Source organism: Astyanax mexicanus, chromosome 5 (genome assembly GCF_023375975.1).
Source record: "Astyanax mexicanus isolate ESR-SI-001 chromosome 5, AstMex3_surface, whole genome shotgun sequence".
NCBI lineage: Eukaryota > Metazoa > Chordata > Actinopteri > Characiformes > Acestrorhamphidae > Astyanax > Astyanax mexicanus.
Window position 1 is genome coordinate 48,278,210 of NC_064412.1, and position 17,925 is coordinate 48,296,134.

General features: G+C 38.6%; 1 protein-coding gene across 1 annotated transcript in view; it reads right to left on the reverse strand.

The window, feature by feature from the left end:
* Positions 1 to 17,925, reverse strand: part of rab6ba (RAB6B, member RAS oncogene family a) — a 152,549-nt gene that overhangs the window by 18,968 nt on the left and 115,656 nt on the right. Inside the window, exon 6 of the mRNA XM_007253667.4 lies at positions 2,142 to 2,235. Coding sequence (XP_007253729.3) covers positions 2,142 to 2,235 — 94 coding nt within the window. The remainder of the gene's footprint in view (positions 1 to 2,141; positions 2,236 to 17,925) is intronic.

Here is a 17,925-nt window from a genome sequence, read left to right on the forward strand (position 1 = left end):
CTTAAAAGACCATGAGCAAAGCAATAAAAGTGCAGTTGATGTACTTGAAGAACCATCATTCAACAACATCTGATAGAACCACATGAACAACAGATTACTGTACTAACCTTAATCTCTACAATACAGAGTTACTATATTCACTAACACCACTTACAACTTTACTGTACACAACACAAGCCTTATGTTCACCATGTCCAGAAGCTCCACCCACTTCTCTACTTTAATACAGAGTTACTATATTCACTAATACCACTTACAACTTTACTGTACACAATACAAGCCTTATATTCACCATGTCCAGAAGCTCCGCCCACTTCTCTACAATACACAGTTACTATATTCACTAATACCACTTACAACTTTACTGTACACAACACAAGCCTTATGTTCACCATGTCCAGAGGCTCTGCTCACTTCTCTAAAGAAGTCCTAAAGATGCAGAATGCTTCTGTGATGCAGCATTAATGCAGAAAATATATTTTAGTGATCTTAGAGTAACAAATGCTGCCTTCTAGATCACATCTTGAAGGAGCATCCATGTATTTCTTCAAAAAGAAAATGCAAAACCACATGCTGCACACATTACAAAGCATGGCAGTAATAGAAGAGTATATGGGTACTGTGTTCTGTCCCCAGTACAGAATGTGTGGAGAATTTTGAAACATAAAATGTGAAAAAAAAAAAGATAATCAAGACATGATGAGCTAATAGTTGAAAATGTTTTAGTTTAGAAAATTCTAAAATCCACAGCAATGCCACAGAATCAGTACAAAGACAGAGTTAATGCAAAAGGCTTTTGAAAGGGAGTGTTTTGTGTGGATGCAGAGCGTGATGCAGCTAAATCTGGGGCTAATACGCCGTTCTCCAGCCCACTCAGTAAACAGCACTTCCTTCACTACAGATAGAGAGAGAGAGAGAGGGGGGGTGGGGATTGAGCAGTGCCGTCAGTGCTGCATCTCTTCCGCCCCTGCGCTTACTCATCCTGACTCACTGCTTTGACTACACCTCAGACTGCTAAACCCAATGAATGCAGACTGTTCTCACACTCATACTTCCCCACCCCCTGCAGGGATTACATATTAATCCTTAACTTAAACCTAACCCTAACCCTGGTTTTACTCCTTATCCTGAGAACCCAATGTAAATCTGCAGAGCGTGAGCTGAGATTAGTAACTAATAATTGTGTTAATATCCTGCATTAATATCTATTATTAATAATAAAGAGGGTAGGTATTCCTGGAATCCTGTGTACTGTACTGTACTCTTTACCTGAGCAACACTAAACCGGCATTCATTAAATGCCTTGACACATTAACATGACATGGTCCACCTCATCACTCAGCCAAGTACAGTGAGTATCAGAACACTAACCAGAGACCCCTCTCAAGAGTATAACACTAAGCCCAGTACAGTGAGTATCAGAACACTAACCGGAGACCCCTCTCAAGAGTATTACACTAAGCCCAGTACAGTGAGTATCAGAACACTAACCGGAGACCCCTGTCAAGTGTATAATGCTAAGCCCAGTACAGTGAGTGTCAGAACACTAACTAGATACTCCTCTCTAAAGTACATCACTTAGCCTATTAAAGTTAGTATCAGAACACTAACCAGATTTCCCTCTCTAAAGTACATCACTCAGTCCAGTACTGTGAGTTTCAGAACACTAACTGGATATCCCACTCAAATGTCCATCACTTAGCCAGTACAGAGTCTAGTAGAAGACTAACTAGATACCCCTAGCGAGAGTCCACCACTCAGCCCTGTACAGTAAGAATCAGAAAACAGCAGCTCTACAGTGCTTTTCTGTACAGGAATTTACTGTCTCTTCTATCTGGTGCCAGTTCTGGTGGTTCCAGAGCATATTAAATGCGGCTGATTTCAAAAAGTACAGAACATTTCATCTTGTGAAACGATGCAAACATTACAGAAGCCTTGCAAGGTGATGCATTTATTAGTGTAAATAAAAAAGGTATCCATGCATCCAGCCCTGCCCTTAATCGAACTGAAGTATCGACTGAATATTTTATTAACATTATAAAAAATCCTGTGTATGATGTATGGTGAGTCATATTCAAAATATTGTGTGATCTCCAGGAATCAGACATTTTTCTTTAACATTTATTTATGAGTAAACTCACCTGTTTGACGTTGTATCCTGTTTTGGCGCTGGTCTCGATGAACATCACGCTGAGCTCTTTAGCCCTCTGCTCTCCCTCCTCAATCGTGATCTGCCTGTAAGAGCAAAGGAAGACCACTTACTTTATCATGAACTACACTTCAGAACTGTATGAAACAATTACAGAAACAAACTTTAACTAATAAGTTCAGGACAATGTATAAATACTGTTATAAATGCATATCTTACTTTCAGCAATATACATATCTTTTTTCTTTATCACTTCAAAGTCAATAACCAAACTACTGTATTGTAAAAAAGCCATATACTTTTGTTGTAACTTACACTCAGACAGTATGTACACATATCATATTAGCATAATGTAACTGGTACATTTGAACATATTGTGTTTTGCCCCTGGGGAAGCGGCAGAGAGTAGGAAAAACACAGTAATCAAGTGAACTCAATACGTATTTGCCCTCCACCTCAACCGAAACAAGCTTAAATAAGCATTGTACCATTTTAGCGTCTTTTTAACTAGGAATTCAAACAGGCACTTAGTCCCCGTCGCCTAAGGCAGCTTTTTAATGTGCCCAGCTGGGCTAATCAGTCTCATTCGGGGCATTGTTCGGGGCATTGTTAGGGCAGGCCCAGAGCTCACTCTCCTCAGTCTGTGACAATATTAAACATCCACTCCTGCATTTCAGGCCTGCAACACATGCCAAAAAACCTTGGACAGGGGATATTTAGGGTTATTGATGGACCATCATTTATAGATCTTTACATTTATATTTCTATTATAAAAGTGGTTCTTCTATAGCATCGCCATGTTTATTTTTATTGCTGTTAAAGTGGAAGTCTGTATTATTTTGTTTCTAAACTGAAAGCAGAAGCATTTCTGAGTGTAGAACAGGTTAAAATATTGTGTTTAAGGGTACCAGTGTGCTGGAACGACCATCTCTGCTAAGCCTAATATATTCATTCTAAAATATCAAGCGTCTTTACGTACTTACATTAAATGTACAGCCTCTAAAAGAGGATCCGGCTTAGTTTTACTGAACGCGAGCAGCTGGTGGAGCAATGGAGACTTCAGAAGAGGAAACTACTCAGAGCTCAGTAGCTCATTCACTCATAATAAAACCAAAGTGTATAGTTAAAGTAAAGTTTCTGACTGAGCATAACCTGGAATCGGATTCTACCGCTCTGAAAGGAGACCGCATCACACCCACCCAGTTTAAAATGATTCTTCCGCATGCTCTGTGCAATTACCCATTCTCACCAGAGAGGGCCCTAAATCCCAAAACTTACAGACATCAGCTTTAAATAAACTAATGTATAAACAGTCGATCACATGCACTGATACCAGCACAATAACTAATGATCAGAGCTCTACATGCTCATCATAACAGAGTAAATGGAACTGACGGAACCATCCTTCACTCTGCACACGACTCCAGTTCACCTGCTGCAGGTGAAGCATGGAGAGCAGAGACACTGAAACACTCAGACAGGCTCATCCCTCACCGTCTGCAGCCTCACTCCAGCCGAACGGCGGTAATTAACTGATGCTGAAACTGATTAATAGAACAAAAGCCCGTCCCATTAATTACAGCACATTTGTATGACACACTTGTGCATTAAGCCATGTCTGAGAGAGAGAGAGAGAGAAAGAGAGAGAGAGGGAGGGAGGGAAAGAGAGAGAGACAGGGGGGAGAGAGAGAGAGAAAGAGAGAGATGGGGGGGTTGAGAAAGGTCTGTTGGGACAGGCATGACGAAACCATGCGGCCTCCTTTGTTTTTATCCAAGCAGAAAAAAACAGCAAAAATACTCACACACACACACACACACACACACACACACACACACACACACACACACGCACTGCATAGTGCTGCAGCCAAATTAATATTAGCACCAACAGATTTCACATCAGAGAAACACCTCTATGTCTCTAAACCCCCCCCCTCTAAATTGCTGTATAAACAGGGACAGGAACGAGTATTATGCAATGTGTCCCAAGACTTTTGCCATGTCTCTAAGAAACTAAGAATCTAAGAACTGTGGGATATGTGGATGGGTCTCCTGCCTTCAATGCGGATGAGATTTTGTCCACTGTGGGTGGTCATATTAATCTTCTATGGTGTATTCCCTGTTCACACATGTGACACTGTGGAGGGAGGAATGTTTAATATTCAGAACTGTAACGTCCCATTAATCTGCACTCACTATATATCAGACCTCACTCCAACTCCCTTAAGGTGCTTACATACTGCATACACCTCCCATAACCACCGGTTTCCCTGCCCAAAACCACGCCTCCACTGCGCTACCGCTCACCGTGGCCAAAGTTCAACATGAGTCAACTTTGACCTCGCGATAAGCGAGACTGCGGCAAAAAACTTGTGACGTGAACTCACGCGACCAGGAAGAGACTGTAGTCCAAAACAACAATAAACAAAGGCGAGTGACTGATATTAACGATTAGTGAATCACCTCAGCTGTGCATCACTTCCCTCTCTCATTTAAGCAATAAAACACGAGAGGGAGTGTGTTATCGCGAATACACATGACCTCTTTTTTTTTTTTTACAAAATGAATAAAGAAAATAAAAGATCCTAATCATAATGAAGATCATAATGAATATGCTTTAATACCTTCCACCAAAAAGTAGTTCCACAACAAGTGAACTGTAACAGAATTGTTACTACAAGATGGTGTATGGTTTATAAGTTAGCTTAAAATCAAAATTGGGGGTTAAGGAGTTAGTAAACGTTAGGACCGTGAAATAATGTTGAAACTCTACTCTTTTGCTCCCTGGAGTTGTCGTCATGTGAAACTTGTCGTTTGCGAGCATTTCTGCCGGTGTGCTGGGTGATGTTGGTTAGCTAGCCGGCTGGACTGTGTTTAGGTTAATGTAGCTTGCTTTAGCTTAGCATTAGATTAGCTTAGCCTAGCCTAGCCTAGCCTGGCTGGTTACCGTTCCGGCTGTGAGACCGGCCGAGGTGACTGAAGGATTTTCTTTCTCTTTTTTCCACAAAAGATTAGCCAGCACAGCAGGCTGCGGGCGAGCATGCCTTGGCTGGGCGCTAGCCTGTGCTAAGCTAATGCTACTGCTGCTGTTGGAGGCAATTATACAAAAACGCCTTATGTGTCCATGGAGCGATACATATTTAGTGTAAGAAGTCCGTGCTGTTATCACAAATATCAGCACAGCTAAAACACTTCTTAACCAATTAGATTGTGAGGTCGGAACTAACTGTTGTATAAACAGAGATAACAGGAGGTAGACCAGAATCAGAGCTTTATTCTGAGGGTGAGAAGCAGTAGTGTCTCAAAACTACAAAACACGGGTCGCAGAGGTAACGGGTTTTAGGTAACTCGTCACTGTTCAATAAAAAATAAGTATCTCAATTTTTGTTGATTTTTTGTTTACTATATAACTCTAAATTTTACATGTTTTTTTTCTGTTTTTTTTCCTGTCATTTTTAGAGACTAAGAACATCCTTAATTAAATTCGTCTACATAGCATAGTTTATCATAATTTTTCAGACCATCTTAAATATTATGCAAACATCAGAGGAGCAGCATGAAATTAAGGCGGCACAGCAAATCTGTGTAAGAATAAACACTGGCAAATACGTGTTTATTTTCACCTCTGATGCTGTTTTATCCTCATTTGACCTCATGCACAAGAACTGAGACATAATCAGAGAGCTGAAGCTCTTTAGTCTGATTTCTGAAACATGATGCTGCAGTCTGAGGATGATGCTACAGCTCTGAATGGTACACCACACGATACAGACAGATAATCATATCCACCTGCAGCTTCCAAAGTCCATCAGTCACCGAGAATAACAGTAACTGTGGTATTAAAGCAGGACATAAATTGAAAGCTATGCGTTGTGGTAGGATTTATCTGTTAATAAAGAGTGGTATGAAAAGGATTGGGTCCCCCTGATAATTTTCATGGTTTTCCTTGATAAATTATTGCAATTTTAGTTAAATATATCATATGGCAGATGAACACAGTGATATTTGAGAAGTGAAATGAAGTTTATAGGATTTACAGAAAGTGTGCAATTATTCTTTAAACAAAATTAGGCAGGCGCATAAATTTGGGCACCCTTGTTTTACTGATTTTATTAATTTATTGAGCACTAATTATTGAAACACAAAATTAGTTTGATAAGCTCATTGCCCCTTGACCTCCATACACAGATGAATCCAATTATGAGAAAGAGTTAAAGTTTTTCTTCTCTTTGCAGCTTCTCTGAAGAGTGGCAACATGGTAGCCTCAAAACTCAACTCTCAAATGACCTGAAAACAAAGATTGTTCAACATCATGGTTTAGGGGAAGGATACAAAAAAGCTCTTTCAGAGATTTCAGCTGTCAGTTTCCACTGTGAGGAAATGGAAGAACCACACGCAAAGTTCTATTTAAGGCCCGAAGTAACAGAACAAGAAAAATCTCAGATAAGCAGAGGAGAAGAATGGTGAGAACAGTCATAGTCAACCCACAGACCAAAAAGGAGAGGCTGTATAGGAGAGTAATGCAGAGGAAGCCTTTTCTGAGCACACGCCACAAACAGAGTCGCTTGAGGTATGCTAAAGCTATAGCACATTTTGATGAGCCAGCTTTATTTTGGAATAAGGTGCTGTGGACTGATGAAACTAAGATTAGTTATTAGAGTTAGTTGAACATAACCCACGCTTTGTGGAGTCATTTGAAACTATGCAACTGTATTCAAGACCAAGTGTTAGCTAGCTGTCTACTTCTGCAAATTCAGAAGAACACAGTGTGAGGGCAGCATGGTTCTTGTAACAGTGCTGAAGTAATCTGAGCATTTCCTCTGTTTACAAGAGATTTATTTGGTTCTAAAAGTCTACAGAAACATAAAGACTGCAAGCTGTCGAGCTATTCATCACTATTACCATGACAACAAGTGCCAATCGGTTGGTACAGTGCGTGCGCAGGCAGCCGTACAAACGCAGCGTCAGCGTTTGTGGCGTCTACCAGCAGATCTGCTACACTGCCTGCTTCAAGCTCCTGTTGTATTCCATTAAACGCCTGAGCATCTCTACACACAGCCCTGTGCATCTGATGCAAACTTGCACACGGCAATAACATGACAAAACATACACTATATGGACAAAAATATTGGGACACCTGCTTAGTTATTTATTCTTCTGAAATCAATCATATTAAAAAGAGTCTGTCTCTCCTGTCTAGAGAAATCTTTCTACTACATTTTGGATTCACAGCATTGCTGTGAGGATTTGATTGTATTCAGAAACAAGATCACTGTTATTCGGGTCAGGGTGTTGGATGTTGATCTAGCAAGCTACCTTTTTGAGCCGTCCGCTACTTTTGTCCACGCTAATTATCCCAGTGTTTTTGGAAAGGTGCATCATATATAACAATTGAGGAATAAGCAGCAACTAAGCCCATCTGCTGTGTTCAGAACCACACTGACAGTGAGGATCTCAGAGCCCTGTGTCTCTGATTGGTCAGAAGAATTTGTTCAACCAATTGTAGAACGTATAGAATGTTGCTTCTGGGTCATAATTAGTTTGCATTAAGTTGAAAAAACTCAAATAAATGTGTCGACTCCTTCCATAGAAATGAATGGTTACTTGTTGCTCTGTCGCCTGCCAGTGTGAACACGGGGTAAGGGTGAATAAGTTCATTTCACAAGTGCACGCTTTATCTGAAAACTTTAAGCTGTTTGATTTCCATGGTATTGTGGGAACTGTAGTCTGGTTTACTCGTTTTTGTTTTAATACAAAAGTCAGCTGACTAAAGAAGCTCATTAACATACCTCGCCCCTCTGCCCAGAGAGAGTCTGTTAATGACTCTCTCTGTGTCAGCACATATTCCAGCTGTTTATCTCTCGTTCACTTACCCATCAATCTCCGGGGGGAGGCGGAGGGTGACTGCAGCGGGCAGAATACCAACAAGAAGGAAGAACTACAGCTTTGTCGTCTCTTAGTTTTTTAGTTCTGTTTAGATTGCCTGCCCAAATCTGATTTCTGCCATATCTACACTGTATTAAGATTGATTTTTTATAGTCCGGAGTAGGGGTAAAATAATATCACAGTATCTCAGGGTGTATTTGCAATTAACGATATTCATGGCGATGTGACAAAACATTGAATAAAAAGAAAACTCCAACAAATTGAATTTTAATTATTATAATTATTTGGAGATATTTTTGAATAAGATATGATACGATTTTCACCAGCTTGTAAAAGAAGTCAATGATCCAACATGTCATGATTACAATAATGAAAAAAATGCACTCCATATGTCCAAGATTGAAGTAAAATAAATTATACTGGACAGATATACATCTCTGTCTTTAATAGATATTATTTAATAGGAAATGAGAACAGTGTGAATTTTCCTTTTGCTACAAACAGCAAAAATAATCACCCTGATGGCCCATATGGCCCTAAAATAATATTATGATATTTTATTTTTTTTTTTTTGCGATTTTTGCAATAACAATAGAAAAAAATGTTGCTGATATTATTGTGTGTGATATAATATGGCACACCCCTATTGTGGATAGATAGAAAGATAGATAGAAAGTTTAAAGGTGGTTTGAAATGTGATTACAATCAGATTTGTACAGATGTGTCTCAGTCTGGACACTCAATTAGGATTTTACCAGCAACCTTGTTACCACAGCAACCCATGTAGATATATTCCATCTTGATCCTTGCAAATAAAATAGTGCAGATAGTCATTCCAACAGATCTGACTGAAAGAACTATTCTGGCTCCAAGTGGTTTAGCGGGCTAAGCTCTGCCATAATGATTGGGAGATTGCTGGTTTGAATCCCAGTCATGCAGCTTGCCATCAGCTGCCGGAGCCCTGAGAGAGCACAATTGGCCTTGCTCTCTCTGGATGGGTAGATGCAGCCCTCGCCCCACATCACTCCAAAGGGTGATGTCGATCAGCACAAGGCGTCTGTGAGCTGATGTATCCCCCGAGATGCTACTAAGCAATGCAGTATCAGCAGCAGTTTGAAAAGAGATGGTGGCTGACTTACTATGTATCAGAGGAGGCATGTGATAGTCTTCACCCTCCTGGTGTTGGGGCATCACTAGTGATAGGGGGAATCCTAATAAGTGGGTTGAGTATTTGGCCTCTTAAACTGGGGAGAAAATGGGATAGTAAAAAAAAAAGAAAAATAAAAAATAAAATAAAGTAACAAATCTGATTTGCCTTCAGTCTGAACTCTAAAGCCTTAAAGCCCTGTGGCTTCTACAGGAGCTTGACATGTTCTCATCCATTAACAAGCCTTTGGTGCTGGACTCCTCCCTCTAAGGTGAAAGTGAAAGTGTTTGAAATCTCGGAATGAACGAGAGATAAGACTTCAGGGCTGAAGTTCAGAGGAGAGGAAAGTGCTGATGGTGGGAAACGTCAGCTCAGACCTCCTGTCTGCCCTGGTGAAGGAAAGCGTCCGCATGCCATGTAGCCATCATCAATATTTCATACTGCGCCATCTCAAACTGCAGCTCCCAGCAGCAGCTCACGCCATTTTAGTCCGCTGGGCGACCTGACTTTGTCTGCCTGCCTTCATTTCACTACACAGAGTATGCTACCTGTAAAACATTGTGATCTGACAGTACTCAGACTTGTCCTCTACTGCTTGCCTACAAAAAGCACATCATTTTAAAATCACAGGGTTAAAAGAACAATATGCATTATATTTTCTGTATTAACTGATAAAACAATGTGGATGTGAGATCAGATAATAAGAAAACATGCTAAATTTACGCTCTGGCATCTTTTTAAAGCAGAGTTTCAGCCAGTATGTTCTTATTTAGATTATTTGTTACAGAGTGCCTGTTCCCTAGTCCTATTCACAAACCTAGGTTGCCAGGTATGAAACCCAAAAGCAGGTTAACACAGCATTTTGCTGCCTTGGACTCTTTCTCAATAGCTCCATGAGAGGTGGAGTAAAACACGAGTAAATACTGGCAATAGGTCCACAATAGATGGAAACTTAGAGCTTGGAGCCCAGAAGGACTACAAGACAGATGCTGAGCTTCTTATTTTCTACCAAAAAGGTTAGCACTGAGCTTCAGCTAATATTAGGTACTGTTAGTAAGTAAGTAATTTATCACAACCACTAGATAAGGATAGGTAAAATGATCCAGACTAGTGCTGACTAAAGCCGTCACCCAACATCATGCTAACGTGAAGTGCTATCCATCACAGTGGAGGAGGACTGTGGTAGCCATTTTACATGACTGCTCTTCTAACTCTCTCACTCTCTCTCTCTCTGTCTCTGGTTCAAGGCCACTAAGAAAAGGTAATCTCTGCTGGCATCAAACAGAGAATCTGGAACAGAACGGCACCATCTGTTCCTGCAGGAGAAACAACTTCCTCCACACAGAAACGCTGATATTACACAGCTTATCTACCCACATCCATATACCCAAAGACACACACACACACATTAATGTAATAAAAATATACACTTTTAAACAATCCTCTTCTTACTTTTCAGTCATGCAATATGAAAAACAATTCGATTGTTCTGATTTTTTTATGGGAAAATATATACACTTAATCTCATGGTTGCAATTCAGAAGGAAGATAAAAGTTACAAGAAACATTAAAATAATTAAAATGAAGATATTATACCTGTTTTTACAAAATCTTTGCACAAAATCACTCTCACCAGCTCTATTCTTATCAGTTTCAATCCCTTTCAGAAAGAGACATTTAAGGGCTCTGTCACTTTTGCACGAATAAAATGTTGCTGGCCACACCATCTTTACTCTTAGCATTTACCACAGGTTAGTGTTAGCTTGTGCTAAATGGCTAAACATGAACACTGAAGCTAGTTCATGCCTAACTGCAGTACAAAAACAAAACTCTTTATTTGAAAGTGCTTACATCTTCCTTAATCCCTTGCTCACTTGCCACAGACCCTCCCTGTCTTGCCATAGATCCCTTCTTCAGACGAAGTCTGCTGGCTTACCCTGCTGTCTACTGTCTGAAGTTCTCAACCATCAGATGAAATAGTGGACCTTCAACTGATATAGTGGGTGGGGCTCTGGTGTGGTTTGATGGGAGAGGGGTGGAGCCTATGGATGCAACTAATGATTATTTTAGTAGTCAACTAATTTGTCGATTATTTTTTTAATTAATCAATTAGTCAACGAATATTTCTGCCATATCCTCCCTCTCTGCTGGCTGTGGGTTCGGCTTCTGTTTCTAGTTTTCACAATTGGTTAAAAAAAGATAGAAACAGCTGAACATGGGATTTAAATGCCCTTTAAATGTTCAGAACATTGTCCTTTGAATGTGGAAGGTGCTGATGTTTGGTGAGGAAATGTGAAATCTGTTGTAATTGGGAACTTTTGGAGACGCAGGCCGAGTTGTGTGTTAACCATAATGTTGTGTTTTGGTCCCCAGTAATTTGTGTAGTGCTAATAATTAACGATTAGTCGACAATAAACATTTGGAGTCTACATTTTTTTATAATCAGAGTATAATCCCTAGTGTTGCCAGGGTGGTTCTATGTAGTTTTACGTTTTTTATTATGATGTCACAATAAGGGAGGGGCATCTCAATGGCTCAAAGAAGTAAATGACTCCTGACACCAAACTTTTTAACTGATTACCAGGAAACGAATCAATGGATTTTTTTTTCGAGCTTGAACTGTTTATAGGGGCAGTTAATTGAAAATACAAAAGCATTCAAAAAGTAAGTTTTGCATATATTTCCTTTAAACACATGCACAGCGCAACATCCTAGACATCTATGCACTCTCAAGTTATAGAGGTTCCTAATGGAGTCCTGTGATAATCCATCCCATGTCCTTGTGCAGCTTCAATTTTCTCACACTCTTTCTGCAGATTTTGCGGTAGGGGTGTAGGGAGTTTTGATACCGTTTTCAATAGCATTCCACACATTTTTAATCAGGGATAGATCTGGAGAGGCAGCTGGACATGGTATAGCATCTTCATAGTGTCTTCCAGGCAAAAGCTTTAGATAGCGGAAGTGTGTGGATGAGCATTGTCCTGTTGGAATAGCACACTAGAGCTGTGTGTTCAGAAAAGATAGGGCCCTGGTTGCAAACCTTATAAACGTAACATTGGGTTGTTAAAGTGCCATTGTACCCAATTTCAACAATATTCGTTTTTTGGCACCAAAAAAACTAACTCTTACAGCTAGGATGCAGAAGCCTAAACAGGTGTGGTGTGTATCTGTATCCAGCAGTGCAGGTCTATTTTTTTTACTGCAGATACTGTATATACAGCACAGTACATATACCCATCCATCCTCATAAACACAGAGCTGTCACCACTCATCACTCTATACTCCACACAGCCCTGAAAACCCGCTCACCCTGGAGAGATGCCAGCACCATGGCAACAGTCTGAGCTCACCTGAACACAGACCCATTCTAATCTACAGACCTGAAGCTTATACAACTTATTATTATAATTATTTTTATTGTTATTAATATTATTATAATACTAAACATGTCCAAATGTTAATAAGTGTATTTATTGTATGGATTCAGCTATATATAGTTGTAGTTTTTATAATGGTAAAAGCTGAACTCTAACAGCTGGGTTAGTGCGACAGTGTTAACAGACACAGTCAGCCTTTGCAGTGTTGAAGAGGGTTAGGTGTGATGCTATCTCAAAAGTTTGGACACATCTTCTCATTTAATATTTTTATTATTGAATTTTTCCTACATTGTAAATGAATACTAAAGTCATCCAAACTATAAAGGAACACATAAGGAATCATGTAATAAAATTAAAAGTGTTAAACAAACCAAACATACTCTAATGAAGGCTGGCTTCGTTGCAGGAGTCAAACTGTATACTCTGAATGTTGTGGCTGAAAAACGAACTCACAATTAGCTGCTTGCCATCATGGACAATGCTTCTCACCCCCAGCTCATGACAGTGGGGTAGAGTAAATCTTATGCACTCATTTTACTGTTATTTTTTATCTTATCTTAACGTGTTTGATGGTTGTTGTAACTGCACAGAGGATCCTTTTAAAGTTCTTGAAAATTGTGAAATTGAAAAAGAGTGACTGACTCTTTTTTCTTGACCTTTAATTTCAATCTTTTTTAACTTAGTTGAGTATTTCTTGCCATAATATGTATTAGAACATTACTCAAATAGGGTTATTCACTGTATATCAACTCTACCTCTTCACAACTTTACAACTGATGCTCTCAAACACATTAAAAGGCAAGAAATTCGAGTAATTAACTCTTGACGAGTTCAGCACAGCTGTTAACTGAAAACCTGAATTCCAGGAGATTCTACCTCATAAAGCTGACTGAAAAAATCCAGTCAAAATGTGCAAAGTGGGCAAGAAACTGTCGTAAGCACAGCAAATTACATAATATACTATAAAAAGTCGCCACCAAAAAAAAGGTCACATACTCTAATATTTGGTGGGACTGCCATTAGCTTTGATTGCGGCACACATTCGCTGTTGCATTGTTTCAATAAGCTTCTGCAGTGTCACAAGATTTATTTTTTAATCCAGTGTTGCATTAATTTCTCACCAAGATCTTACAGCAGCATTGATGGTGGTAGAGTCTGACTGCTGCACAAAGTCTTCTCCATCCAGCACATCCCAAAGATTCTCAATGAGGTTAAGGTCTGGACTCCATGTGTGAAAATGATGATCTCATGCTCCCTGAATCACTCTTTCACAATTCCAGCACCATGAATCCTGACATTGTTATCTTGGAATATGGCGGTGTGTATCATCAGGGAAAAAAAAAAATAATTGATGGAATAACCTGGTCTATATTCAGTATATTCAGGTAGTCAGCTGACCTCATTCTTTCAGTACATACTGTTGCTGAACCTAGACCTGCAGACCAACTGCAGCAAAGCCAAATAGATTATTTGCTTATCCAGGCCAAAACCAGTTGCGGACTTTTAGGTGGCCAGGCAGTGTAAAACATTCTTTGTCCACATCAAACTCCAGAAAGGCTCACTGTTCACTGTAACTGTATTGGATTGCATTCTAGATACTCTAGTAACTGTAGTACCTTCAGTATCCTGATCCTGAAATCTAGAAGCGCTAGAAGCAGCATTAGTATGATATTCCAGTCAGTTTGATAGAATAAAAGAAGTGTATTGCAGACTCTTCAGTGAGCAGCACAGCCCTGCTATAACATTCCTCACGCTTTTATCACTCGTCCAATAAAGAGAAAGCAATTTCATCACTAAAAGCAGAACCAGAACCGGTGGAACCCGTGACAGACTGACACGAGCCGCACTGAATAACTGTAACTCCAGGCCATTACATCCCACAATGAGCCTGACGCTTCACTCCGCCAGTCAGAGCGGCCCTGTGTTTATAATGAATCGCTTCATCAGAACCGCTCCGCCGGCCTCAGCGACGGACTCCGCGGTGCGCCGGAATATGAATGTGGCGCCGGGTTCGTTTCCCAGACAACTGTGATGGAATGTGGCAGGTGTAGGTGGCTGCTGGAGGACAATAATAGGATGATAATGAAGCTGGTTAGCGTAGCGCTAACGTAACCCAGCACCACAGGCCAGACAACCCACATGAAAAATAAATTTAAGTACAGTTTTTTTATAAAATACATTTGAAAATGTATGAAAAAGCCCAAATAATTATTGTTCTTTAATCTAATGTGGTGATTATCAGAATACTGATCCTTTACACCCTCAAAATTTAAAAACTTAAACGTTAATCGCTTTTCTTCCTGTCATGCATTTGTTCATCCTGTTATAACAAGCTGCACGACAAAATGGACAATGACAGGATGAACAGGATAAACAATTTTAGTAATAAATTGGCATTTGATGAAAACATGGCTGATCTAGAGCTGCAGGCATATTGTTAATGTAACTGTACTTGTTCTGTTTCAAACATACATTTAAATTTTAAGCTCAGTATAGAGAAAATATGAAGGGAAATTAATATTATTAATTGCTGCTCATGCAGTATGAATGTTGTGATGTCACTGATGATGTCAAAGTTTATTTTCTTAAAGGGGCGGGGTTATCCCAAAATTACAGAGTGGAAAGCTTGATATTTTTTATGAAAATAGATAAATTAATAATTTAAACATATTTCGGTAACACTTTATTATAATGTTAGTCATTATAACATGTATACATTTTTAATTAATATTTAATTAATGATGAATTCATTATGTACTCAAAGCTTTAAGTCATGAATTAAATTTTTAGCAATGCTTTACAAGCCACATAAAGGTTCCTATTTCATTTCTAACAAATGATTAACAAACCTTAAATACATCAAGAAATTCAGATGTTAAACATCAGTTACATACATATTATACATTATAATAACTAATATGTAAACAGAATCTCTACAAAATGATTTAGGGCCCTATTGTGTATCCTGTGTACAAGGTGTGTTGCGATGCTCGTTGCTATCTTACACACCGTATAATTGTTTAAAAAATACATTTTGTATTTAATTAAGTTATATTTCTCTGATATTAACCTTTGTTTGATAATCTGTAAAATGCAAATACTATCTCATGGCACTGTAAGTGCTATACTTTAATCATTGTCTGATTTTCTCTTGTAAAATCATTGTATTGTATTTATTGTATTTATGATGTGTCATTATTGAAATCTTAAAAGAAAGATAAAAAAAAGTGAAAATCAGAAAAGAGTATTTAATGGAACTCTTCTTCTTCTCCTCATCTTCAGGCTAATCCTTTGCCACTCGTTTTTCTCGTCAAGAGTTAGTGCTTCCATCTTCTGCACCATCTCCTCCATCTCTCTCTCCTCCCCTCTTTCTGCTCCTTCTTCTTCTTTTCCATCTCCTTCTTTTGCTTCTCATTCTTCTCCTTTTCTCATTTTTTCATCATCATCTCCATCTTTTCTCTCCATTCATTGTTCTCTTTCATGCAGGCCTCTCTTATTTTCTTGAGCTCATTCACCTCTCTCATCAGCTTTTCATCTTTCTTCTTCCTTGTTTTCAGCTTCTCTCCTTCCTTCTTTAGCTGTTCTATTTCCAGCTCCATCTTCTTTTCCTTCTCCTTCCATTCATCACTTGCTTCAGTCCAGTCCAAGATTCTGTCACTTCTTTCATTCTCTGCCTCTGAAGCAGTTCTATTGCTTTCTGGACCTCTTTCTTTTCTATAAGATCCTTCACCTCTCACATCAGCTCTTCATGTACATGTACATGTACATATACAAATATATATAAATATATAAAAAAACTTTAAAAACTTCTTTGAACACTAAAAACAAATTGTTGTGACTTCAAAAGACTTTACTGTTTTATTAAATGATATACAGGCATTTTTGTATTTGTATATTCTGAATATACAATATAGTTTACGCTTTAGATTAGGGACTGCAAAATGTCTTATAAATGTTAACAATTAATTTATTAATGATTTAACAAAAGAAGTATAGTTTATAAATGCTTTACGTGCATTTTCAGATATTTATATATAGAGAATAGTTTATACTTTAGATTAGGGCCTGCAAAATGTTTTTTTAAATGTTGAACAATTCATTTATAAATCATTTAACAAAAGGAGTATAGTTTATAAATGATTTACATACATTTTTAGATATGTATTACTCACCTACTAATACACTTATTAGTGTAACAGATCCCAGAGAACATACAGGGCTGTTGGGTAAATTACTGTTTCGTACTTGTTAGTTATGATAAGTAAATTATAAGGTCAAAGTTTATAGATCTTTATTCGTGAAGAAATTTTGGCTAAAAAAAGCCTTAACATTAAATTCCTTTGTAAATATCCTATTAACATATGAATTATTATTATTGTAAGTATGTAACTGATATATAATAACTGAATTCCTGACCTATTCATCATTTGTTGATCATTTGTTAAGAATAAATTAATAACTTGTATGTTTCTTGTAAAGCATTACTAATATATTAATCTGTGATTTATAGATATGAGTATGTGATTAATTCATGTTTAGTTAATTCTAAATTAAAAACTTAAAAATATTTTATAGCTGAATGTTATTATGAAGTGTTACCCATATTTCTTTTCCATGTGGAAAGAGAGCCCGACCCACCATCTACTGTCATGTGTGTGTGTGTTTTCTTTGTGTGGGTTTAGGTATGTGTATGTGTGTATAGGTTTTGTATTTGTGTGTGTATATAAGTTGTGAGTGTATAAGTATGTGTGTGGGTTGTGTGTGTGTGTGTGTGGGTTGTGTGTGTGTGTGCAGGTTGTCTATAGGTTTTGTGTGTGTGCAGGTTGTGTGTATGTGTGTGTGTGCAGATTGTGTGTGCTTATGTGTGTGTGTGTATAGAAACGTCGACCTGCCAATATTTGCGCCGGGTGCCTGTGACAGGTGCTAGCTTGTTTTCTGCCTGTGTGCCTAAACCAATCAGCATCACCATCTCGCCTAAGTCCCCCCAATACCCCCAACCATTCAATGATTCACTGTCTAACTCAAACCTGAATCGTTCTCTTAGCGCTGAACTGAGCCTGTAATGAATCAGACATACCTTACTATTGATCCTGCCACCCTGGAAAATCAGACGCATCAGATTTACTGAATTAGACCTCAATAAAGTGTATTTTATTTAAAGCTACTGCTAACAATTAACCTGAAAGACAGAAATCAAAACTAAATCAAATCAAGTGCTTCCCAAACTGCCTCACAGGGTCTACATTTAGGTAGTGCACTTCTTGGTGAGAGATCGCTGACTGATGACATGCCTGATGAGACAAAACTACTTAACGTATCCCATCCAAAAATGTTGGATGGAGCTCCATCATTCCAGAAAACATAGT